This window comes from Leguminivora glycinivorella, chromosome Z (assembly GCF_023078275.1).
Source record: "Leguminivora glycinivorella isolate SPB_JAAS2020 chromosome Z, LegGlyc_1.1, whole genome shotgun sequence".
Classification (NCBI taxonomy): Eukaryota; Metazoa; Arthropoda; class Insecta; order Lepidoptera; family Tortricidae; genus Leguminivora; species Leguminivora glycinivorella.
In genome coordinates this window covers 8975422-9001707 of record NC_062998.1, presented here as the reverse complement: position 1 = coordinate 9001707, position 26286 = coordinate 8975422, and the positions used below count along the sequence as shown (strand labels likewise).

At 37.7% G+C, this 26286-nt stretch overlaps 1 protein-coding gene and 1 long non-coding RNA gene across 2 annotated transcripts in view; one reads left to right on the top strand and one right to left on the bottom strand.

Annotated features, from left to right (window-relative positions):
* The window catches only part of LOC125241146 (probable E3 ubiquitin-protein ligase HERC2), a 130440-nt gene extending 116113 nt beyond the window's left edge, over nt 1–14327 (bottom strand). Inside the window, exons 1-3 of the mRNA XM_048149481.1 lie at nt 13806–14327; nt 6496–6670; nt 5818–5962 (exon numbers count right to left, since the gene is read on the bottom strand). Of these exons, the coding sequence (XP_048005438.1) occupies nt 5818–5962; nt 6496–6670; nt 13806–14042 (557 nt within the window). The 5' untranslated portion in view covers nt 14043–14327. The remainder of the gene's footprint in view (nt 1–5817; nt 5963–6495; nt 6671–13805) is intronic.
* A 4423-nt stretch (nt 14328–18750) lies between these two features.
* LOC125241293 lies at nt 18751–25810 on the top strand. The gene is made up of 7 exons (XR_007178733.1): nt 18751–19024; nt 19681–19752; nt 20152–20231; nt 21363–21446; nt 23206–23430; nt 24735–24801; nt 25475–25810. It is a non-coding gene; the product is annotated as an uncharacterized LOC125241293 (long non-coding RNA).
* The last annotated feature ends 476 nt before the right edge of the window (nt 25811–26286 follow it).

Here is a 26286-nt window from a genome sequence, read left to right as displayed (position 1 = left end):
TAGTACGCCACTTGTCCCGGTCCTGAGCTAGTCTCATCCAGTTGTGACCTGCAATTTTCCGGATGTCGTCTACCCAACGAGCTAACGGATGCCAAGCGCTTTTTACATCTGTGAGCGGCCACCATTCTGTTAACATTTTAGTCCATCTGCCATCAGTCTTCACATGTAATGATTTATCATTATCAGTATATGTTGGTGGTTGTCACTTATGTACACGGGAATGGTTGGGAAAGAAGAGAGTGAGTCATTGAATAGGCTGAGGATTAAAACGATTAATTCAATTACTTGGTTGCGTTCAGAAACAGTGTCAAACAAGAGCTACGTAGCACTAATAAATTATTGGGGAAAAAGCATGGGCAAATTCGGAATTCTAAAAACGTATGCTGTTCTTTTTCTTCCTTACTCGCTCTGAAAACTAAAAAGCTTGACAGATTTTAACTTTGTGTGATGTTTGAAATTGTTATATTTTTGAAATTTATTTTTAAGTCAACGTAACACTAACTTTACAATCAAGCCAGGTATGATTATGTATAAATTGTATAATCATAAGAGAAGTTATTTGAATTACTGACTTCAATTTGTATCATCATCAATACTTATTATATTATAGTAATTATGTATTTATATTATTTATAAATATGTATAATAACTAGTAATTTGCCGCTGACCCAAACTATACATATACATAACGAATATTATGTGAACAGGTACAGCAGTTCAAATTTGAAGAGGCGACAGACAGACGGACAGAGAGAATCCTATAAATCTCAACATTAGAAAACTTCTCTTGATTTTAAACCATGCCAATAATGGTTATCTAAACGTGTATTAACACAAAGTTGACACTATCCCCCTCATTAAAAAAATTTAGTTGACCTTATAAATCTTTTTACAATTTATCTCATTCTACCCAACAGAAATGTCTAAATGACAAGAAAGGGACAAACGATTGTTGACGGTTTGTTACATCTGTATAAAACAGATACAATAAAAGCATAGGTGTATATATAATTTTGTAGTTAAAAACCTCGTTCGTTTATTTTTTACCATAAATACATGTAGATTTATTGTATGCGTTAGAAAGCCATTAATAGCAAATTAAAATTTGAATGTTATATCAAACTCTTTAGTGAATTACTTTGTGTATGTCATGTCATATATGTGTCTTGTGTAAGATTTTTTTATAATGAAAAAGCGTACTGTACGCGTAATGAATTATGTACGTGTATTTTTTATTCGTCTTTAAACCTCACTCCGTGTAAGTGTTTATATTTTACATTGATTTCTTTAAATACCGTGTATTGGTCATGATGTGTGTTTGTGTTTTTTCATTATGAATTATGATACAAGTGCGAAGAAGAGGAAATTCGAAACGATTGGCGATAAATTAAATACGACCGAAAGGAGTTACTAATTTCCTCTTCGCGTATTTATTGTTAGACGTTTTCGAGTACATATGGCCCTTTGAAGTTTCTACATAGGCGCATAAAGTACCACTATAGATCTATGTACTGAAAAACGTTTGAATGTCACATTTTTATAGAAATTCGCACAGCGTACTTAATATTACAAACAGGACTTAATCGCGTAAAACTATGTTTTAAAACCAACCCGTCCCGTCCCGTTTGTAATTTTAAGTACGTGTAAAAATCGTGAAGTTCAAATAGTAATTCGCATAGCGGTTTTTAAGGTTTTAGAGTCTTTGGCACTACGCAAAAGGAATTACTTTGATTGGCTGCCACCAACCAAAGCAAAAGTTCTGCGGTCACTAACACTGCACGAACACTGACGCAACCTGCACTGTGAGTTGTTGACACCGTTAGGACACCGAAGTGTTGCGCCAGTCTTGCGAATAGCACAACACTAGGTTACCCCCACAGGGCAGTGCGCAGTAGAGTCAATAGCAACCCGCAGCACTGTACGCAACCCGCAGCTGGAGGTAGTTGACACCGTGAGGACACATAGTGTTGCATTGATCGCGGGAACAATACAACGCTAGGTTACTCCCACAGCGCGGTGCGTAGTCACACGCGGCACCAACACTTCGCAACCACCTATACTTTGGTTGGCTGGCGCCGACCAAAGCACAGGGTGCGTTAAAGTCCTTCGCTTCGCACAACACTGCGCGCAACTGCACTGTGAGTTGTTGACACCGTTAGGACACTAATATTGTGCCATCAGGGATAACACAATATTAAGTTACCCCCACAGCACAGCGCGCGATCTTAGAGTCTCTAGCACTGCACTTCTTAAAACTACACTGGGCACATGTACTGTGAGTTGTTGACACCGTTAGGACACCGTAGTGTTGAGCTATTCGTAAAAATATCACAACACTAGGTTACCCCCACAGCACTGCACTTCTTAAAACTAGCACTTCGCATTAAACAATCGCATGGCTTTAGCAATGCGCCCTGGGTTGTTGGCACCGTTAGGTTAGCTCCCAAAGCGCATTTAATAGTTTTAATACTGTGTGAAATATTTCGCATAAGTAAAACTATAGATTTCATAATGTGTTGTTTTATATGTAATTTAAAAGTAACATTGTGTAATTGTTACTTTTTTTGCACTGTGTGTTTGTGTATATAGAAATATCAGGACTGTAATGTGTGTAGAATTGTAGAAATGTGGTTTTAAATAACTCTTTGAGTAGATAATTTTTGATATAATTACAATTTAAATATAACTTTTAATAGATATTTTTTGTGTATCCAAAAATACACAATTATACTGGCTTCGACAAGACGTACTAAGCGACGACTTGTAATAGATACATAAGTAGGTAAAAAAAGACACCTATGCAACAAACAAATATACAATTATTTTCAATCAATGTACACCCAATTCTTAAGCATGGTTTAAAATCAACTCAAGATCAGGCAGGCAAGTATGGTCGCGCGATAAATGATAAAACATCAAGCCGTCCCTATCGCACTATTTGTAAGTGCGATAGGGACGGCCAGATGTTTTTATCAATTATCGCGCGACCATACTTGCCTACCAGATTAAGATTTTCTTACATTAAGTATTACCTAACCAAAACCCTTCTCTCGTTTTAATTGGGTAAAATGGGTTTATATTAACATGACGCCTCAACCCATAGACGATTTTATAAATAATACCAAGTAGTTATAATACTTACAACTAAACGTGTCAAAAACTATAAGAATAACCGAGAACCTTTTCCTGATACAGGTTAAATGGTATTCTCTTTCCAGTATAACAATGCATAATAGTAGAATACTTAATGCATAACATAACAAACATACATACACATACTCGGGCCTGTATTCCCATAAGGGGTAGACATAGGGCATGAAAATTCTCAAGTTTAAGTGCCACTCTAAGCAATTAAGGTGCAGAAAGAAATGAAAATTGTGGAATTGCGGTGTCAAATTGCCAGCCTTTCGCCTGGGTCACAATTGAACCCATATCCTACAGTCGATTTCTACAACAGGAGGGGTAACATTCCTACATAATTATTTACATTCATAAAGTACTGAACTTACGGAAATTTGATAATAGTAAGTTCCATACATATATAAGATTAAAACGTTTCAAACAACATCCATTATATCTGTGTTAAAATCTGTCAAGCTGTTTAGACACAAAACGAGTCAAAAATATTCTACTTCATTTGGAAACAAGACTTTGTACTCCAAAAATGTTGATTTATGGAAGTTTATATATACCTATTATGGAGTTTGCCTCAATCTCCATATGTTGATTAATCGTCATCGTATTTTTTTATTCGGTTAGTCATCGTGAATCTTGTCATAATGCACGAAGGTCGATGGACTCTGTCGTGAACGTTATTTTTTTATACCCCATGACGACAAGCATACGGCCCGCTCAGCAGACCGCAGAATATAAACGCTTGCAACTCCACCAAATAGTTGTATATTGTATATCAGTTAAAAGCCACTCTTTTAGCTCCTTCGATTTTATATAACTCGAAATCTAATTCTGTAATACATACATGACATACTTTGAAATAGTGGTCGATTATTTTTTTTTTCACATAATAACTGCAATTCAGTTCACACTTGGAAGGCAGAAAACACTACAATAATTTGCTTAACAAAAAGTGATAGTCACCCTAATTGCCTAAGCGATAGAATTCATCGCATTTCCATTGTATCGTTTCACAGTGTTTTAAAACTGTAATACTGTGTAAATATCAAGTAAGTCAAGCAGATTGATCCTCCTAAATCATCAATATTAACTAAGTCTCAACTCATTTTCGGCTACGGCGACTGCGTTTTACGGTTGAAAGCGTCTGGTGTGCTCTCAGGTGACTGACGTAACCAATTTTTGGTACGAATGTGCGGCCACACTCGCGGCAGGTCAGCACCCCTCCGACATAATTGTAAGTAATAGCCACAGGTGGTCTGGCATCGAGTTTTAACTAAGCTGCAGGCGATCAGACAGACGAACATGGTGAAATCATAAGGCTTCCTATGGAAGTTTAAAAATATAAGACAATTGAATTGCATAGAGAGAGAGAGCCCTGTACATTGCAACAAATCCCTATCATGATACAGAGCTAAAACTGCTAGAATGGTCATGAGTCCCTAGTTTTATTTTTTTTACTACTCACTTATACTCTAAATCATTAATTTTCAGGGCTTACTCATTTATCATTTAATATAGTAAATAGCTACATACATATGTACAAATTACCGTAATCGTTTTTTTTTTTTTTACATTTTATGCTAGTAGTGGATTTGTTCCTTGAAGCTGTAGTGTTCTAATAATTGTGATAATTCAATCCATTCTGATTAACACTGGCGCTTATTCTGACTGCAGGTGCTGAATGAAGAGATCATGTGGTCGCGACCCTCGTCATGAGACAGAGAGAAAATAAAAACATACTACAATACTTTCTAAACATCATGTGTCAAAGACCTTCAGATTATTTTTTAAGTGCGCATTTACAAACACCTTGCTTCTGCTCTCGACTTATGCGTGGAATGATGATGTTCGGCACAAACTATTCTATATCCTTCACCAGACATAAAACTGTCTCTATACAAAAATAACCTAAATTGGCTTGGCAGTTTCCGCACAAAGAAGTATTAATAGACAGACAGACTGACATGCACGGTTATTTTCGCACCCTGACCTTCTCTACCTTATCTTTCTGAAGTAAACAGCAATTAATTACTACTTACCTACTGATAATATGCGATTATATGTATTCTGTAGATTATATTTACTAGAAAAATGTTTCCTCCTCCGATCCATGTTCAATTTAATATTGATAACTGCTCCATTTTCATTAAAGATTAAATCAAGTGTCTAGGTATACTGTAGATTCCTATGTTTTAATTTAGTCTCCATATTTGAGTTTCCTAATGTCAGTTAATATCATATCCCAAGTACAGATTGATACTCACGGGAGACTACTCGTATTCAACTATGGTAGAACCTAAACAATCTTCGAATAAATGCCTATTTTGGCAGATCTACTAAAGCATTACTGACTTGGCAAACTCAATACCCTAACTATTGCAGTTTACTTAACTTTACTTACTTACTTACTGCTAGCCTTTCTCCGCAGACGTTTTGTCTGGTTGCCTTTGGCATAGGCCTCTCCCATATTTCTCCATGTTTCTCTGTCTAGAGCTTGTCTTCTCCACAAGGCTCCAGCTACCTTTCTGAATTCATTTTCCCATCTCATTTTTTGTCCTTAATTTACTTAGCTTTACTTAAAACTAAATGATGTTTATGAATCAATTTTAAGTCATCCAATCTCCAGTGGTTCCCATCCAATAGCTTTGGGCAAGCTTACTAAGTCAACCTTATATATGTTACCTAATAACGGCCACCAGGTGTCTCTTGCAGAGTACGATCAGCCGTCGTATTTGCGAGACGTAGGGGACAGTGACTGCTGAGTGCATTGCCCGTGTCCGCTGCTCCCATATTAAAGCTTCTAATAGACTTTTGAGGCATTCTGGACCTGAAATTCAAATCGTTTGACTTGAGTAAGTTGAATGATGCCTCCACAATTTAGCTCTAGGTGTGTAACATTTGGACTTTATTTCAACTAATGCTCTGTTAGTCCTTTGCTAATAGCACACCTCGGACACTGGCGATAGTGGCGATCAAATACGATATATGAAAGAGGCGCGTTCGTAACACACAGTCTAAGCTCGTGTAGGTGAACGCGTACTATGATTGACATTTGACTTGAGTGAAATATGACAGGTCGACTGTTCGCGTTTTTGACAGGCGGTAACTGTGACCGAGAGGGGGTGGGCGGCACTTTTAGCGGGGAGCGGGAGTGGCCGTACTGTACGATAGTACTCTTTATACTGTGGTAATAGGTTTCTTTTGATTGCACAACTTGCCAAAAGCTGCATGCTAGCATCCATACCGGCCAGGCTGCCAACACACACGCAGCACGGAGGTTGATCCATAGCCTACAATAACTGAATCTCAGCAGACAACATAACAAAAATATGTATTAACAGAATAAAGAACAATAGCTACCTGGATCTAATTTCCACTTGAGTTCATCTATGACCGTGGAGGAGGGCTGCGGGATGGGTAGCTTGGTAAGCATGGCAATGCGGAGTTCTTCTTCTGCAGAGAGTGTCGAGCAGGGGCCGCAGGCGCAGCCTGAGTGGGGTCCGCATAGTCCATCGCAACAGGTGCATGTTAATATCTGTATGTGTAGAGAAATATGTGATGTCAAAGATGGTGCCTTAAATATAATGGGATATCAACACTAAGGTCAATACGGGTGTTACGTACGCGGGCTGGCTTGCTGGCTAGAACCGAACTGGGGGTACCCGCAGATCATCATTATCTACCCACATGTCAATATATAACATGCCTTTCCCTCAGGATAGATGACACTTCACTATATTTCGAATTTCTGTTTTAAGTCCGTTACACTACACTGTCTATTCACTTAATCTATATTGTTCACTTATACCCTACACATGCTTTCATAGTCTTTTGGGATTATTATAGTATTGGTAACTAATTATCTAACTATTGGCTATCTGCATTATAGTGAGCATCATCTCCACTATCAGACTCTATGTCTGTGCTACCATATTCCTGGAGAGCTATCTTCTTCAAAGATGGTCTGTCGGACGGTGGGCTTTCACTCGACCGGGGTCGTTTGTTACTGATCAGTTCATTTCTTGACACTGAATCATTGGAATCCCGAACTACACACTCTTCTGGACCTTTAACCCCAATCATCTCTGCCCACTGGCTCGGCGGGGGAATTCTTATTGTGCCAAATCCCTCATCGTCTCCCCCTTCTTCCACTTGTTTTGATTCTTTACCCTTACTTGACGATTGCATTCCTACATCAGTCTGTATTTCTTCTTCTCTTTCACTCCTAGTAAAACCTAGCATCTGGTTAACATGTCTAATGAATAATTTTTTTTCTTGTTTAATTTTATATCTTAACACTCCAATCCTTTTCACTATTATTCCTTCTAACCATCTAGGCCCCTTTCTATAGTTCCTGAAACAGACTGTCTCTCCCACTCTGAACTCTCTCACTCGTTTTGTTTCATTTTCCTGGATATCTTCAGTCTCCTTTTCTTGAATAGAAAGGGGGTGAAGCCTATCAAAGTTAGTCCGAAAACGTCTATTGTTGAGGAGTTCTGCAGGTGTCTTACCGGTGACAGAGCTAGGTGTAGTCCGCAACCCATACAATATCTTATGCAACCTGGTTGCCCATGGGATATGTGACATCTTCTTTAACTTTAATTTCAAGGTCTGTACCGTTCTCTCTGCCTGGCCGTTAGAAGCTGGATGATATGGAGGTACTATTGGGTTGGTAAGAAAGTAATGAGCGATCGATTGAATTCCACATAAAATTTTTGAGAGAGTTCTAGAATCTTCTATGGTCGAAAGTATATAAAGGGCGAGTCGCACAGTTACTCGTCAGTCATTCACTAGCTGTCGCCGAGCTAATATAAGGAAGAAAATGGACGAATTAAAAGTGCATGTAAGGCATTGCTTACTATATGAATTTCAGTCTGGCCATTCAGCCGCCGAAGCAGTGCGTAATATATGTCAGCGTGTTGCTCCTGAAGTTGTGTCTGAGGCCACGGCGAAACGATGGTTCCAGCGGTTTCGTAGTGGCGACTTTTCATTATCAGATCAACCTAAGTCTGGTCGACCGGTGAAGATTGATGTAGCCAAATTATAAACCTTAATTAAAGGAGATCCGAGTCTAACGAGTCGTACTCTTGCTACCGAATTAGGCTGCTCTCATGTCACCATAGAAACACATTTACACGAGTTGGGAAAAAACTACAAATACAGTGTTTGGATACCGCACGAACTTGATAGAGATCAACTAAACCGCCGTGCCGATATCTGCATACACCTTCTGTCTTTTCGCCGCACATTCAACTGGTTGGACCATCTTATCACTGGAGATGAAAAGTGGGTCTTATATATAAATCACACACGCAAACGTCAGTGGCTAGCTCCAAACGAAAAAGGAATAGAGGCACCAAAAACAGAGCCTCACCCGAAAAAAGTTATGCTGTCCGTTTGGTGGGATATTCATGGTATTATTCACTGGGAACTCCTACCAAGTGGAATGACTGTTACCGCATCAGTATACTGTAATCAGCTTGAAAATTTAAACCAAAAAATCTGTCAGAATCGTCCACAGCATGCTAAAGTTTTTTTCTTACACGACAATGCTCGCCCACACATTGCAAAAGTGACTCGGCTAAAGCTATTGGAGCTAGGTTGGAAAGTGATACCTCATCCACCGTACTCTCCAGACTTGGCACCTACGGATTACGCATTGTTCAGATCGCTAAGCAATGCCTTGAATGAAAAAAAGTTCGATGATCAAGCCCATCTACGACAGTACATAGCTGAGTTTTTTGAATCTAAACCTAAGAACTTCTTCGCCGATGCTATTCATTCTTTACCAGAACGATGGAGACAAGTAGTAGATAACGAAGGCCGTTATATTTTTGATAAATGATTAAAATAATAAATTAAATAAAAATTACAATATTGGTTATGAATCGCTCATTACTTTCTTACCAACCCAATAGTATGTGTCTAATACCATTGTTTTTAAAATACTGACATATCTCTTCTGATGCAAACGCTTTCCCGTTGTCACTCACTATTGTGTCTGGCAGCCCTTGTTCAGCAAATATCTCATCTAGCTTATTAATTACCATACTTGAACTCTGGTCACTAACTATTTTGACTTCTGGCCATTTTGAGTAAGAGTCAATTAGTACCAAGAAGACTTTGCCCATGAAAGGTCCTGCAAAATCAATATGCAACCTAGACCAAGCCTTTGGTGGCGTAATCCATCTATGAGTCACCTTGGCTGGCATATTCCTTACTTCTTTACAAGTTTGGCAATTCTGTATCAAACTCTCTATATCTCTGTCAAGTCCTGGCCACCAGAAATAACTTCTTGCTATTGCTTTGGTGATGACTATGCCATCATGATTGCTGTGCAGCTCTTTCAGAACACTTTCACGCAGTTTCAGAGGCACAATTACTCTACCTCCCCACAATATACAGTCCTTGTATTCTGTTAATTCATCTCTCCTTACATGAAAGTCTCTATATTTCTCTTCAACTGTACTTGGCCACCCATTCCTAATCCAGAACATCACCTTTGCTAACACACCATCAGTTTTACTCAACTTAGCTACCTCTTTAGCTGTCATCTGTAATTCAACTGGTGTCTCATTGAGGAACAAAACATTTACCTCTTGCAGTTCTTCTTCTTTTTCAGTACTTTCAGGTGCGGGCCATCTACTTAGTGCATCAGCATTCCCTATTTTTTTCCCTTCAACATATTTTAACTCGTAATCGTATGAGTTTAGCAATAGTGCCCATCTCAACATCCTGGGTGAAATCACATTAGGTATCGGCTTCTTCGGATCAAATATACCCAAAAGCGGTTTATGATCCGTCTGTATGACAACCTTACGGCCAAAGATATATGCGTAAAATTTCTGTACCGCAAAAATAATTGCCGCAGCCTCTTTGTCAATCTGCGAATAATTTCGCTCATGAGAGCTCATTGTCCTGGAAGCAAACATGATTGGCCTCAGGGAGCCATCCTCCATCCTGTGTTCCAGAACCGCACCCAAACCGTACTGCGAGGCGTCACATGTAATAACCACTGGTTTCTTTAAATCATAATGCACTAATGTATCCCCCGCAGTCAGCATTCTTTTTAAGAGACTAAATGCTTGTTGGCAATTTGGAGACCATACCCACTTGGCTCCTTTCAACAGTAACTTGTACAGTGGTTCCGCTACTGTTGCTTTTTGTGCTAGAAATCTGTCATAAAAATTCAGTAATCCAAGAAAAGCTTGCAACTCCTTTACATTCCTTGGCGCTGGTGTCTCCATTATAGCCTTTATTTTGTCTCCACAAGGATGCAACCCATTAGCATCAATCATGTGTCCCAGAAACTCTACACTTGCCTTCCCAAACTTGCACTTCTCCTTGTTGACTCTCAACCCTGCTTCCTTCAGGATTTGTAATAGGCTTGTGTCGTTCACGAACTATGAACTGTTAGGAATAAAATCCCATCAATGACCGAAATGAACTGAATCTTACCGTGGTCTGAGAATCGGTCTTTGCTCATTTAGTTCAGTATAGGATCGGCGAGCGCGAGCGGTTGGGATCGAGAACGAATGTGTGACTGCGCCGACCGAGAGCGAGAGCTACTTAGCAGAGCAACAAAAAAAGTCAAGTTTTCATATTAAACTTCGGTTACTTACAACCTTTCGGCCCGGAATGTTACTATCTGTGGACTATTCGTATCATTTTGACACTATTCGGTCCCATTCGTTCTGATCTTTTCGACCGCAGTGGTCGCTGGTCTGGCTGAACTAAATGAGCAAAAGACCTAAAAGAGCGAACTAGTTCGTGGGAGCGATTGAACGAGATCGGAGCGCTCCGATCAACGAACGAAACGGCACAAGCCTAATTTGTAAGATGCGTTGAAGTCTATCCCTGTGCTCCTGTATTGTGCGACCAGTGACCACAATATCATCTAACAGCACCGCTGTTCCCGATACCCTCGCCAATAAGTTGCTCATCATGCGCTGAAATATCCCAGGGCAGGCTTTAACCCCGAACGCTAACCTCTTACATCTAAATAGACCTTTAGGAGTATTCAATGTTAGCAATTTGGAAGTAGGTTCATCTACAACCACCTGGGTGTAAGCTTGCTCCAAATCTATCTTACTGAATATTACCCCACCTTGCAACACTGCAAAAGCTTCGTTCAACGTTGGCAGAGGATAAGTATCAGTCTCAGTAGCCATATTCACTGTCGCTCTGTAATCCCCACAAAGTCTGACTTTCCCGTTCTTCTTAATAATTGGAACTATTGGGCTGGCAAACTCCGAATGGCTCACAGGTTCCAACACATCTTCTTCAACCAATCTGTCAATTTCTTGTAAAACTCTTTCTTTAATTGCAAATGCCACGGGCCTACATTTCAAAAATTTTGGTTTCACATCAGGTTTCAGAGGTATGGTTACTACTGGCCCGGTGTATTTTCCTAAACCAGACTGGAAAACTTCTTCATATTCTCCCAATAACGTATCTATACCTGAATCTTCTATCCGTACGTTATTAATACCATGAATGCCTATACCCAAATTTGGAAACCAATCCCGGCCTAACAAATCTGGTCCGTTGCCTCTTGCAATCAGCAAATTTAACTTTGTATGTATATTTTTAAATTTTACATCCACTTCAGCTTCTCCCAGCAACTCTACCTGATTTTCAGTCCAGGTCGTCAACCTAACCTTTGACTTATCCAAACTTGGCAGGTTACCATTCCAAATTTCCCTCGCTGTACTCTCTCTCAACATGGTATATGCTGCTCCGCAGTAGACTTCCAAGTTTACTAATCGACCATCTAATTGCACCTCCGCATAAAACGGAGCCACCACTTTGTTTGACACCCAGTTACACAAGACATCCTCATACAATCCATTAAGTCGACTTGATTCCTTCGACTTACCTTTGTCTCGTGTATCCGAACATACCTCTGCGATATGGCCCATTCTTTTACATACATAACATCTACTATATCTGAACCTACAGAAATTCCCATGTTTTTTGCCACACCGCCAACAATCCTTATTCTCCTTATTCGGTTCTAACGGTCTTGCTTTAATTTTATTAACTTCCATTGGCTCATCCCCGCTAGTTGTAGCAGGCGCCACGCTAGAGGTCGCCGTCGTCGCCGACGCCGCCATAACTATCACTCCGGCGTCCGCCGTTTCTGCCGTTAACGCCAATTTTACCGCTTGATCGAATGATAACGTCGTCTGCTGCAACAACTGCTTTTGGATATCCTTATCACGAATGCCACATACTAAGCGGTCGCGCAATGTGCGATCCAGATCGGTAAAATTGCACTCTATAGCCAATTTCCGCAAACTAGCCACGTACTCTTTTATATTTTCAGTGCCCGATTGACACCTCATATGAAACTTATACGATTGCACTATTTCATTTTGTTTAGGATTAAAATGATCGTCTAACACGGCCTTCACACTTGTATAGGTTATGTCCGTTATCTTTTTTGGCGAAATTAAAGATTCTACCAAATCATATAAATCACGACCACATACCGAAAAGAAATTCGCTTTTTTTAGTTCATCCCTTTCAATACTATTCGCGAGCAAACAATAGTCGAACCTATTCACGTAGTTTTTCCAATTATCTTTGTCCATATGAAATTCACTAAATTTTACCGCCATTTTATTCACAACACTAAATCAACACTTTTAAACATTCAAACTATGTTTAAAGCACTTTTAGCCTATTTTCGAATTAAATCCCGTCGCCAGAATGTTACGTACGCGGGCTGGCTTGCTGGCTAGAACCGAACTGGGGGTACCCGCAGATCATCATTATCTACCCACATGTCAATATATAACAACGGGTAAGTGTGTTATAAAGGGAAGTGTGTCTGGCCCTCACATTACTCCTTTTAACTCATAGTCACCTGTGATTTTGCGAGTTTATGCTTTTGCAACTTGCTACTAACGGCTCAGCCACGACAGTGGTCTTAGCGCAACTGCGGTGAGCGGCGGCCATACATTGGAGGGAGACACAGATTGTAATAATCACTTATTGGTTTAAATTGGCTAAATAAGAAAGCCAGACACACTTACCTGTGACCATTGACCTGATAGGTATCAGATTAGATAATGTGAAAATGCACTAACTGCAATTATTAGTACTTGTACACTGATATTGCAGTTGGTATGCAGGTAGAACACAATAGTTGCAGTTGGGTTGCAGTCCGTCTATATTGGTTCTTTCAAGTTAGTTAAAACATTGTGTTTGTACCACATTTTGTAAACTACAAGGCAGTAATTATGTTATTGAGAATGAAATAGAAATTCTATAATATATTTATATAGGAATATTCCAATTCTCCTCCCTTCTTCATTACAAAATATCCACTAATACATCTTCTTTAGAAAGCAAGCTGTATTGTTTTGTTGCAAATCTATAATTTATGCAATGAGGTCACAATAATATCAGTGTGATTAATACATTACAAACATACCTATATGTTTGATCTAAGTACCAACTGTTGCGTATCTATGACCTAAAAATATAGTATTGATATTTTAACATACCTCAACTAAATTACTAGCAGTTATCAGTGCTTCACTGTACCTATTAACTAATCAGTGTTCTAAAAACGGCCTTGGTACAAAACGACGTCTAAAAAACGAACAAATACTAAATAGGTCATAAAAATAATGAGAAAATATTAGTAAATTTTCACTCACCCTTAGACCACAATAGTATTTGCCATTATCCCCGAGCTTGGCAGTAATACCAGCTTTGTTGAGCAACCCCGCGCTGGCATCTAGAATCACTTCACTATCCTGTATAATGGTGTTGTAATGATTGACCAGTATCTGCGGACATTGTACCGCTCCTTGTAGGTCCGGATTCAGCCATTTAGCGTCGAAATGCTGCTGCGGACGAAAGATGAACTCGTCCGTGTCCTCGGCGCCAGACATTATCGCGACCGGTACTTGCTACCCGAAACACATTATTATGATTGCATCGCAACCGGGTCGAGAATGCGCGGTCATCTACAATGGACACTTGATCACTCCCACTCTTCACTTTGTTCAAAATTTTCTCAATTGTTCACATCACTCGAACTAGATTGCTAATTTTCATCAGATATGAGAAGTAGGTATGTACTTTTGCTACTCTTGTGAAAATCTGGGTACAGTAGTATAGTGCCTAGGTAATCGATAAAGCCTAATTGGCTGTCATATTTGTAGGGTTGTCAGACATGTTACCACAAAGCCACAAACTACGAAGATACGTAGCACGGGTAGCACTGGCATTTCTGCCAGCGCATGTAAAGGCCTTAACAGACTATCCTATTCTAGTGGCCGCTGTACACATATGGCCAACGGTTCCACCAACCCCCTTGGCCAAGCGTGTAGAGGGCTACTTGGCCGTAAGTTGGCAGTTGGCGCTTCCGCTTGCCGGCCAACCGATTGGTGTCGGTTTTTTGTCCACACATCAAAGGATCTTGGCGCCAATGGCCAACTGCGTTTACACGTTGGCGCTTCATTCACATTCAGTTGGTCGTCAGCCGTCACGTAGAGATGGGTAACTACCCAGGTAAATACCCGACGGTGGGTATTTACCGGGTAAATACCCGATATTTACCTACCCGCGGGTAAATACGCGGGTATTTTCATTTTTCTTCCAAATTTGACGATTTAAATTGGTGTTTGGGCTAAAATATATACATTTAAGGGCCAGTTGCATCAACCACATTTGACAGACACATCATCGTCACGCAGCAGACGTCTATGGAACTTCCCATACAATAAAATTTAACGGACGCTTTAACGGTGACAGACAGTTTGATGCAACCGGCCCTAAGGCTCCCCACAGACAGTCTTAAAAATTCATAATCTTAAAAAAAAAATGTATGCAAATTGACAGTTCAATTGACACTGACAGCTGTCAGTGTCAGTTTGAACTGTCAATTTGCATACAAATTTTTTTTAAGATTATGAATTTTTAAGACTGTCTGTGGGGAGCCTAAGTCAGTCTTTGTAATTTAATTGTACATATAATGTTTATCATAGCTGGGCACCGTTAATCAAATAGTTAACTTCGTTAATCGCTAATCCGTTACTAAAAAAGTTAACTTCGTTAATCGTTAAAGCGATACATTTCGACAAATTTAACGTAAGTTAAAGTTAATCGTTAATCCGTTAACACGTGAAAAAAAAAGAACTTTTCTTTAAATATTTAGTTGTATCAGTATCCACTATAACGTATTATATTTCTGTAAAAGGCCGAAGTACAGCTAGCCTATTGAACTCTAGGCTGCACGTGGAAGGCAGTGATCGCCTGAGCTACTGCCAAGAGCTGTGTCAGGAGAGATGCTGGCGGTGACGGGACTGTTGTGGCACTTTGGGCGGTAGAGGCTAGGGAAGCGAATGTGGTCGTATATAGAGGGCTCGAATTTGCTGCCCTATCATTACAACAGTCGCCATGGTAAAGCTTAGGATTCACCGAATCAAAGTTAGTAAAAGCAAATCCACGTGAAGAATACTTTTTTAGGTAGTATTTCGGACTTTTAGCAATCGACATCGGCAAAACCTAGGATTTACCGGCAAATCATAGGATTTGCCGTACTTCGAGCTTTTATAGTAGCGTTCAGAACGTGTTTTTTGCAGCGCAGATGGCGCCTGTGCCCCACTAGATTAACGATTAACGGACTCGGAGAAATTTAACGGAAGTTAACGAGTCCGTTAACATTTTTTCAAGTTAACTTAAAAGTTAATCCGTTAATCGAAATGTTAACTTCGTTAATTAACGATTAACGGATTAACGAGTTAATGCCCAGCTATAATGTTTATTCAAATTGAGAACAAATAGGTTGCTATGAGATAAAATGTGATTTTAGTGTATCACTCCAACTATAAAAATCGTGTAATATCATTCTCTGACATACGGAAATAATTTCAAATGCTTTTAATATAAATCATAAGTCTGATAAATTAAAACTGTAAATAAAAATATGTGAATAAAAAATATTTTAAAAGTCTCTTTTTGAAGCTCATAACTCATACATAGTATGTTTTATGACAAAAATGCATATAAACTTTTTTGTAGGAAATTGTGTCTACTTTAGTTCGTACATACAATATTTTTCGATATTAATGATAGTTTTCATAAAATATGAAAAAAATACATTTTACCCCCCCTAACCCCACCATAACCCCCTCCAACCAGTACTAGGAAGTTTATTGTTATCGTATAAATACGACTATTTAATGCAATCTAAAAAGCACACATAAAACATATTTTTTTAATTAATTTTAAAAATATACAAAAACTTCTGTAAACTTTATTGTATATTTGACTGAACAGTTTCGTTTTAAATTGTCAGCAATTCCCGTCAACTTTGTACAATGCCACGTCAGCAAATTTTAATTGATCCTATTTTGTTACCAACATTTAGTAATATAATTCGACTTTCGTAAGATATATACAGGATAATTGTTATAATTAAGAAAATATAGATACTAGAGAACCTTAATGACGAAATAAAACTTAATAAAATCTCATTTTATCAACAAAATCTTGGTAACAAAATAGGAATTAATAAAAACAAATTTAACTTTTCCCTTAATTTTTGTACAAAGTTGACGGGAATTGCTGTTGTATATAATAATTACAACCACTAACTTAGTATTTATCTCCATTTTAATACAAATCAGCATGTGCAACATGAAATGAATCTACCCATCAATTTGGGTAAATACGGGTAAATACTGGGTAGATAGGTATTTACCGGGTAAATACCTGGGTGGGTAGATTGGGTATTTACCCACGACCCATCTCTAGCCGTCAGAGAGGACAGTAGTGAAATATTTACGAAAATAATAAGTTTATCTATGCCAATAATAGTGTAGATTTTAGGAAATAAAATAACCTTGCAAATGTTTAATGTATTTCCTAAAAAAGATAAATGTTCTTATCAGAATATTCAAAAAATTGTTAATATTTCAAATAATTTAATTTTACTACGGGGTTATTATTTTTTAATCAAATTTTTCTGACAATGTCTATGACCTAGAATTTCCTAGACTTTTCCATTCCACGTCCATCTTTCATGAAGAGCCAATGCCAAGTGATTGGTTCGCCAATGTGTAAACAGCGGCTCTTATCTTGGCCAAGGGGTTTCACAAAGGGTTGGTGGAACCGTTGGCCATATGTGTACAGCGGCCATAAGAAGCGCCTGGCATACGTTGGCTCCTAACGTACTATCTTCAAATTGTAAATGGTTTTTTTTCGTAACTTTCCTGGTGCACTGAAAACTTTGCACAGAAGTATTTTTGTAATGGCCGCTGTACACACATGGCCAACAGTTCCACCAACCCCCTTGGCCAGATTTTAGGAAATAAAATAACCTTGCAAATGTTTCATGTATTTCCTAAAAAATATAAATGTTCTTATCAGAATATTCAAAAAATTGTTAATATTGCAAATAATTTAATTTTACTACGGGGTTATTATTTTTTAATATTTTTTTTCTGACAACGTCTATGACCAAGAATTTCCTAGATTTTTTCATTACACGTCCATCTTTCATGAAGAGCCAATGCCAAGTGATTGGTTCGCCAATGTGTAAACAGCGGCTCTTATCTTGGCCAAGGGGTTTAACAAAGGGCTGGTGGAACCGTTGGCCATGTGTGTACAGGGGCCATAATAAAAATAGAGTTGTCAGTTACTTGTCAATGTCAGATATTTTTTCCATACTCTGTGGAGTCGTCCGTGTCCGTGTATGACACGGGCGTTCATCTACGAAGAACGAAATGTGGCCATAGCGATGACCTTGAGGTAGTAGAGAATTTCGATATTGACGTTTACAAAGCCTTTTCCTATTGGTTCTCCTCACCGCTTGTCACTCAGGACGTCAAAAGTGTCAAATATCTCGCCGTTATAATTTTCATCATTACAAGTGTTTGCGTTGATTAATTTCCGTACCTTTATTTCTCCGTAATAATTGTGATATTCAGTGCTACTTGGCATTTTGATCTTCAAAATGCTTCGCAAGTGCTGTATACCCGGCTGTGATAGCAGTAATAAACGAAAAGACGTTATGCTGCACAAAATGCCAGCAGCCAGTGAAAAAGTGACAATGTGGTGTATAAATCAGCAGTTTTCAACATGTTGGAAAGTTTGACATCAAATGAAATCGGCAAACTGTACGTTTGCCACAAACACTTCGAAGCCAGATATGTCTCTTCGAAGTTGCGCTTACGGCCTAACACGTGTCCAACATTATTTACCTACTGAAGAAGAAATCACCACGGGAACACCGGCTCCCCCTCCGGTTGAACGAGGTAGGTAGTACTTATACATCGTATGTAACATCGCACGTGGTATATACGCCGCATTTTTAAAATTGAATCAAATTCATGTCCAGTCAGTGTATTTATAAAATGTTTCCAATAGGATAAGATTGCGTTAATTGAGTGGTGTTTTGGCCTAGTGGAGAGTGTTCCAGGTTCAAATTCTAGAGAGAACTTTCATGGGTCTCATAGTCATGGATATTGATTCCTGAGTAATGGGTGTTTCCTATGTATTTCAGTAGTACTATTTTTTTAATGTCAAGTTATTATTGTCTAAGTACCTACCACAAAGGCCTTAATTGATCTTAGCTGATTGTGTAGCCTAGTATGTAATATTCAGGCAGAAAAATATTTAGGTAATTTGCTTTGGTGTAAATAATTTTGAATAAATGGTATATATTTCTATAGTCAAATTGTTGTGTTATCACAATATACAATTGGGCCTTTTTTACCAGGATTCATTGAACTTGAAATGAGGAACTCTGACCACTCGTATGCAAGGAGATGTCATATTGACCACACTTATGCCATGAGCGCACCAACAAATAATTCAGATGATGCTGCTGTTTTACCACCATACATCACAACTGGAGCTGATTCAGGTAATTTCATAATATGTAATTTCCATTTAATGTCATGTCTCATGTCATGTGTTTATGCTTCAAAAAGTGACTGCAAATCTGTTTTTGTATTTCCATCTCGGAAACATTGGCAGGCTATTTCTTTTCCCGATGACATACAAGGGGGCAAAGTTGTTGTTGTTTAACCACATGCCAATATTGATACCCGAGCAAGCTAAATATTCCAATATTTAACTGTGAGTGTAGCAAGTGGTTGAGAATGTAGAATCTTGAGTGTTGCGAGGATTTCAAGGCACGAAGGTTAAACAAATTTTGCCACTGAGTGAAAAACAACATTTTCTCCCAAACTAACAAGGAGAAAATATTGACTGTAGAACAACAAACCAGATCAAATCCATAAATTTATCATACATTTGGGATTCATAATCATCATATAAATGTCTATTCAACCTGCAGTTTACCTGCTAGCTGTGGGCACCAAGTTAAAATCTGTATGAAATTATTTTGCATTCTTGCAACTTTCTCATCAGTTTTTGCCTTTACAAATTGGTGTAGTGAACATACAATTGTTAGTGATCTACCAGACTTCATAGAAACTTAGAAAGCGTCCATATCCCATTTAATTACCTATTAACTTTAAATAATTTATTCATGTAGGTATTATTTTACGTTTTCAGGTGGAGTTACACTGGAACATATTACATCGAGTGTAGAACTGTCTATTGAGCCATCATCCTGTCTTAATTCAGGTAAATACTACAAATAATTTGTTCAGGTGTACAAACATAATTTATATTAAGTATATTGATTTCTTGATCTATCCAATAGAATAAGCTATTAGCCAAGTCCATTCAGAGATCGGCCTCAAATTTCTTCGCGTGGAAAACGTGGAGTGTAGAGTGTGTAGGGCTAGCCGCTCGGTGCCTATTTTTCGGCATGCTCAAAGGGGCAGTGTTTGGTTATTAGATTTAGATTAGATTTCTTTATTTCATGATAAAAATTACACTATAAATTTGTTACATGCCAAAGTTATGTTTATCTTCTCATCATGATCGTCAAAAATATTAATATTATATATTGGTTATTCATAATTTAGTTATTATAAATTTACTTAGATTATAAAGATATTTTATATTTATCATTTTCAGAGCGCGTCCAATCCAGCTCAAGTCAAGCCTGCTCGTCGCGGCTGTGAAGTCATCGTTTGAGCCAACTTCACCACAAACAGGTAGCAATAACATACATTGGATAATCGAAGTAAAGGGCTACTTTTCTAGTACTATATCAATGAGGCATACACGGCTCGCCCGTAACAATAAGAAATCCACTTATGCCGAGTTAGCGAAAGTGACAAGTTATTGTAGAAAAGGACTAATTTCATTTTGGAATCAAAGCGGAATCGAGCCTCGTCGAATCGCATTTAAAATGTATGAGGACTCGATTCGACGCGGCTCGATTCTGCCATAGTGGACGCCGCAGAGGGAGGGTGGAAAAATTACAATGTAGGTACATACAAGAAATATTAAGACCATGACCATAAATAATATACATTTTTAAGGCAGGTTCACACACTTTAAATTCATCATGTACGCGATATAATCCATCTCCATACTTTTATTTCATAATATTATTAAGTAAAAAAAAATATTTTTTCAATTTGTAGAGGTTAACAATGCTCATAACTAATTCAAATCGATAGTACAAGTAGTTCTCGAGATATTTGGTAATGTGACAGACTACAGAGTCGCACCATAAGGGTTCCTTTTGCGCCTTTTTGGTACGGAACCCTAAAAATGGCCTCTAATCAACATTCAATAAGGTCTCTCAGTTGTGATGGATGAAATATATTTTTCACCACGAGGCTCTCTTGATTCTTCGAAACCAGACAGCACAATTGAATTTTATCCACAAGAGTGCAAAGTATTAATGTCATACAAATTTTAATTTGATGTCTTACTCTGGCTGGTATAATTTATGTACCTATAAATGATGATTTTGAATTATAGATATTGATTAATCAATTTGATGGATTTGACTTTGTTTCATGTTTTACTGTTGTTCGTGTTGGTGTGGTGAAAAACTTTGTGTTTCACTGGGTGGCAAAGTTTGATTAACCTTCGTGCCTTGAATTTGAAGCCGGTTCAAAATTTGAATCTTTCGCTTGCTCGGGTAACAATATTGGCACGTGCGGTTTAAACAACAACTTCGGCCCCTTGTAAAACAAATAAATGTTAATTGCTTTAGTAATATAGCAAGTAATACTATTTACGAAGTCTATAACATCTAATGAATGACCCCACAGGTCCGTGTTTATCGTAATTAAGTATGTAATTAAACCAAATATGTTTATAATTTTCAGTGGTGGACTCATCAAAGTCTAATGTGGCTCAGGCTTGCGTCACAACTCCGGGGCCATCCGTCAATTACAATGACCTTCCTAAAGGTATACTATATTCAATAAAGGCTTTTCATTTCAAAGCCAATCCAATTCTCATTAGTTTAAAAAATACCTCTATAAAGGAAATGAATATGAGCGTAAAGTGCCTCGGCGGACTGCTATGATTTCTATGTACATTACTTAAGGTTTTATAATACCTTAAAGCAAGTTGAAGCAAGAAATTAGTTTATTGATCAAGGTTTAAAAAAAAATTTTTTGATTTTTTTTACTCCCATACACGCTTGTTAAAACGAATCGCTGACAAACTCCAGAGAAACGTGCATGTACTTCATAAACACTGGCCACTAACAAAAATTAAAAAAATATATATATGAATATGTTTTTTTATAAAAAAAAGTCACAAATTGCGAAAAAATGTCTTATACAATTTGTATGAAATAAAAAATATGGGTGTTTTTCTGATGCCAATCGATTCCATTCCTATTCAGTATCAATAGTTTCTTAGGGCTCAACTTCCGGTAATATACTAAAAAGCCGCAAATTGTACAAAACTTTTTGCACATTTTCCCCATAGTATAATTATCTACAATAATCTACAAAAATTAAACTATTTTTTACAAACAGTTTTTTTGATGCCAATCGATTCCATTCTTATCCAGTATCAATACATGCTTTGCACTAAAAACCCACAAATCAATGGACACATTTTCCATACATTTTGTTATAGGGTAAATGTGGAAAAAGTTTTTTTCAATTTGTGGCTCTTTAGTACATTACCGAAAGTTGAGCTCAAAGAAACTTTCGACTAGTTTCGACACTGAATAGAAATGGAATCGATTGGCATCAGAAAAACACAATGTAAAAAAAGTATAAGAAAAGTTTTTCGCAATTTGTGACTTTTTTTATAAAAAAACATATTCATGTATAATATATTAAGTTTTATTAGTGGCCAGTGTTTATGACGAACGTGCACGTTTCTCTGGAGTTTGTCAGCGATTCGTTTTAACAAGCGTGTATGGGAGTAAAATGTATTGTGATCTATTCAATTAAAAAAATACCTTGTTCTACCACAGATATAATTAAGTATTTATATTCATTTGATAGCTTATTAAAGAGGCTTACTTTGATGAAAAATCTGGAGGTGTCGCTTGCATGACAACACATTAAAAAAAAACATTTTTTTTTAAAGTTTTTTTTTTAAGTTTTTGTATGGCAATATAACATAAAATTAATATAATTTTATAATGACAGATGTGGATATAAATCATATGCGAGCCTTTATATTCTTCTGGTTTCGCACGTAATATAAAATTTATTATTTTCAATAACCTGTGTGTGTGATGATGATGACGGGTTCAATGTGTAATCCATTTTAAAAATATTGTGAACTTGCTGTGTTGTTTTCATCATCAATATCTTCCTTGCATTATCCCGGCTTCTTGCCGCGGTTCGTGGTTGCCTAACTAATCTCCCACAAAGTAATAAAAAGCTGGGATCCGCTTGTCAATTTATTCTTGGATATTGGCGGTTTACAAAAAGTCGCTTTCTAGTCCAACTCAGAACTGAGGCTAGGTACCCTAGGCCTTATTGAAATTGGACCAGTTTCCTCACGATGTTTATCTTCACCGGAAATCAACTGGTCCACATCAAATGTTATATCGGCCATACGGTAGCCATCTCCAAACCGGGGTTGGAACCGGCAGCCGCCGCGATTGAACGTCGCTTGCTCTTATTGCTAGGTAACTTACTGTTTTATCAAAGTAAGATTTATAATTTATATTAATAGCTTTTTTTATATTTCCAGACGACACTATGCACTTAAATGGCCAAAGTCTTAGTGTAGTGTATGACCCGCCACATTTAATCAAAGGAGTGAGGAATAACTTCTTGACGAAGAATATTATAATGGACGTCGAAGTGGCAAGACTTGGTGGACGTGTACCGCACGGACTGCCGCCACGCGCAAGCTCGCCTGCTGCGCAAGCTCAACGACGAGCACATACTCCCGGACAAAGTCAAGAAAATGAAGGTATACCTACTTATTTTCTACATGATAAAGGACAAAGCAAACTTGTTATTTATCTCTCTTTTTTGCTATTACTTATTTCAGATTAAAGAAATAAAACGCTAAAAAGAACGATCCATTAGTATTTCTAGCTTTCACCCCATTTAATAAATCTACTCAATTACTTAAGTATGTTCACCTACATTCAATAGTATTTTATATAATCGTGATATAATACAAAGTTTTTCAGTCGTGTACCATGTTTAGGCCACGAAGCTTGCTGAGTGTTCTAATAGTAGGTACGGTACGTGAGTAAAAAGCTTATTGCTATTATTTACTAGCTTATGCTCGCGTTAAATTCGAAAATTGTGGAATATTCCAGTACTACAGTCAAATTTTTCCCGAATTTATCCATTTTTATGGTTTTCTCCTCATCTAGCACATACTCTCCTACGACGTCATTGTGGGATTGGGGTCCCGGTAATGTACTACAGTCAAATTTGACGTACGTTTCGTCGTTCATGAAAATGCAACGAGATTTATTCTTTAGCAACATTTTATACAACTTTCCGCACCATTTTTTGGATCGCAATTTGTTATGTGCACTTCTCTTCTGCATTTTCTGCTTCTTATAAGTCTTTATATATATATTTTTTTATATTTTGAACGGTACCTACGCGAATGCCTACTTTTTTTACAATTTGGTGAACCGATAGATAATTTTACGATTTTAACAACTGTCTAACTTTATCCTCGACTTGAAGATTTGCCGAACCGCTTCTACGCCTAGATTTTGGTAAATCCTCAAGCTTATGATGCTCTTCAAATTTTGTAACGATTTGGAACACCGCTGATTTTGAAAAATTGTACCATATTTGCGATTTTTTGCAGAGAACACTTTCCAGTACACCATTTGTGCAAGATTACTTTGCGATCGTTCAAAGTAGTACGCTGCATCGTAAAATATAATTAACTATGGAAAAATAACTATGTAGCGATCGACGTTGATAGCTTTTCTAATGTCGTCACCGTCAACTGTTTATCAATTATTTTTAAATTACAAATTTTAAAGATGTTTTAGTGTGTCCGCTTAGTAAATTGAACAGTCCTTACACACTTTCCCATTTATAATATTAGTATGGATTTACTAGAAGCCATACTTTTTGCACGTTCGAAGGCGGTCGCATTTTAATGTATATCTTCTTATATTTAATCTATGGTTTCAGAGTAAAATCAATGAAATTATATCGATCTTTTCCCCCGTTTATTCCCGTTAGACAGGACGATATAATATTTATTTATTTATATTTACTATTGTCTTGTTACAGGTGAAAAACTGTGTGCGTGTTTTCAGTCAAACCATGGCAGCAGCTTTATCCTACACAGCTTCATTTTGTGAGTATCTATCTATTTGGAATGTCTATCAATGACCATAATACTTAATTATATTTCTACTAAGCAGATTTCTTGTGACTTAGGACCAGCGCAGTTTCATTACAATGTGTAACATAATCAGAAGGAATCCTGCATAGAGGGCATTTATTTTTGTGTTTCTATTAGTACTTGAGTGATGAATACAGTATTTTATTCGTTCAAGTTACGTTGTCGCCGAGCCCTCATAATCCTTATAATCATCATATTATAACCAGCCAATTTTTGCAATTTTAAATTTGGACTTTCTTTTACTCCTATAACAGTTCAAAACTTGAATTTAATTTGTACTTGTGTAAGTACAAATTACTTAAAAGGACTTAAGAGGTTAAGCAATGAGATAAGATAGGGATAAGTACGCCTGTGTAGTAATGTAGTAAAAATAACATACATCTCAATGTATGTTATTTTAATTTGTTTTTGTACAATAAAGAGTCACTACTGCATACATACATACATACATACAATCACGTCTGTATCCCATAAAGGGGTAGGCAGAACACACGAAACTACTAAAGTTTCAGTGCCACTCTTGGCAAATAAGGGTTGAAAGAAAACGAAACTGTGACATTGCAGTGACAGGTTGCCAGCCTCTCGCCTACGCCACAATTTAACGACGTTTGTAATATTTTTCCAGCGCACTACGCGGACGGCACGCCTGTGAACGCTACGCTGTACAAAACGGCAGAGCTGGTGGCCTTCCTCGATGACCTGTTCGACAGCATCAACGGCGCCAGCACCCACCAAAAGCATACAAAGGGAAAGCAATTGCGGACTGCCGTAACTGAAAACTCAAAACAACGATTTCTGGATGAAGACGATAGAATTCCGTGATATCAACGGAAAATTGACAAAAGTTCCGACGTTGAAAAATTGGTTGACAACTTTAAAAAGCTACCAAAGGCTGTGGCAGGTCATGAACGAAAAAAACATCAAGATAATGCGCCCGCGGTATTTTAATTCCGACGCAATAGAATTTTTTTCGGAAGAGTGCGGGCTTGCAACGCCAGAAATAACGACCCTCCATGCTTTTGAGTGTACTTTTAAGTCACTAATAGTGACTAATTTAATAAAAATTCACCAAAATACATTTAATTGTGAGGAAGACTGTGCTGAGGAAGTTATTAAAATTCAGTAGTTGTTTGCGCACACTGAAGAAGACAATGCAATGATCGAGGATAGTACCATATCGGTTGATTCTGCGTCTTCATCATTATCAACCTTCACCGATCGTGAAGACGGCGCAGAACAAGTAATCGTGCAAGCCACACGGGAGCGTCTGGATGTACACTCACGGGCATATACCGCGGGATGGGTCACAAGAATAGTATTAAAAATATTGAAATGATTGAATGATTGTGAGAAAGACTTAACAACGGAAGAAACGGATATCCAAAAGCGAATACAATGTAAAAAGAATAAATTGACCTATCCCTCGGAACATGCTGT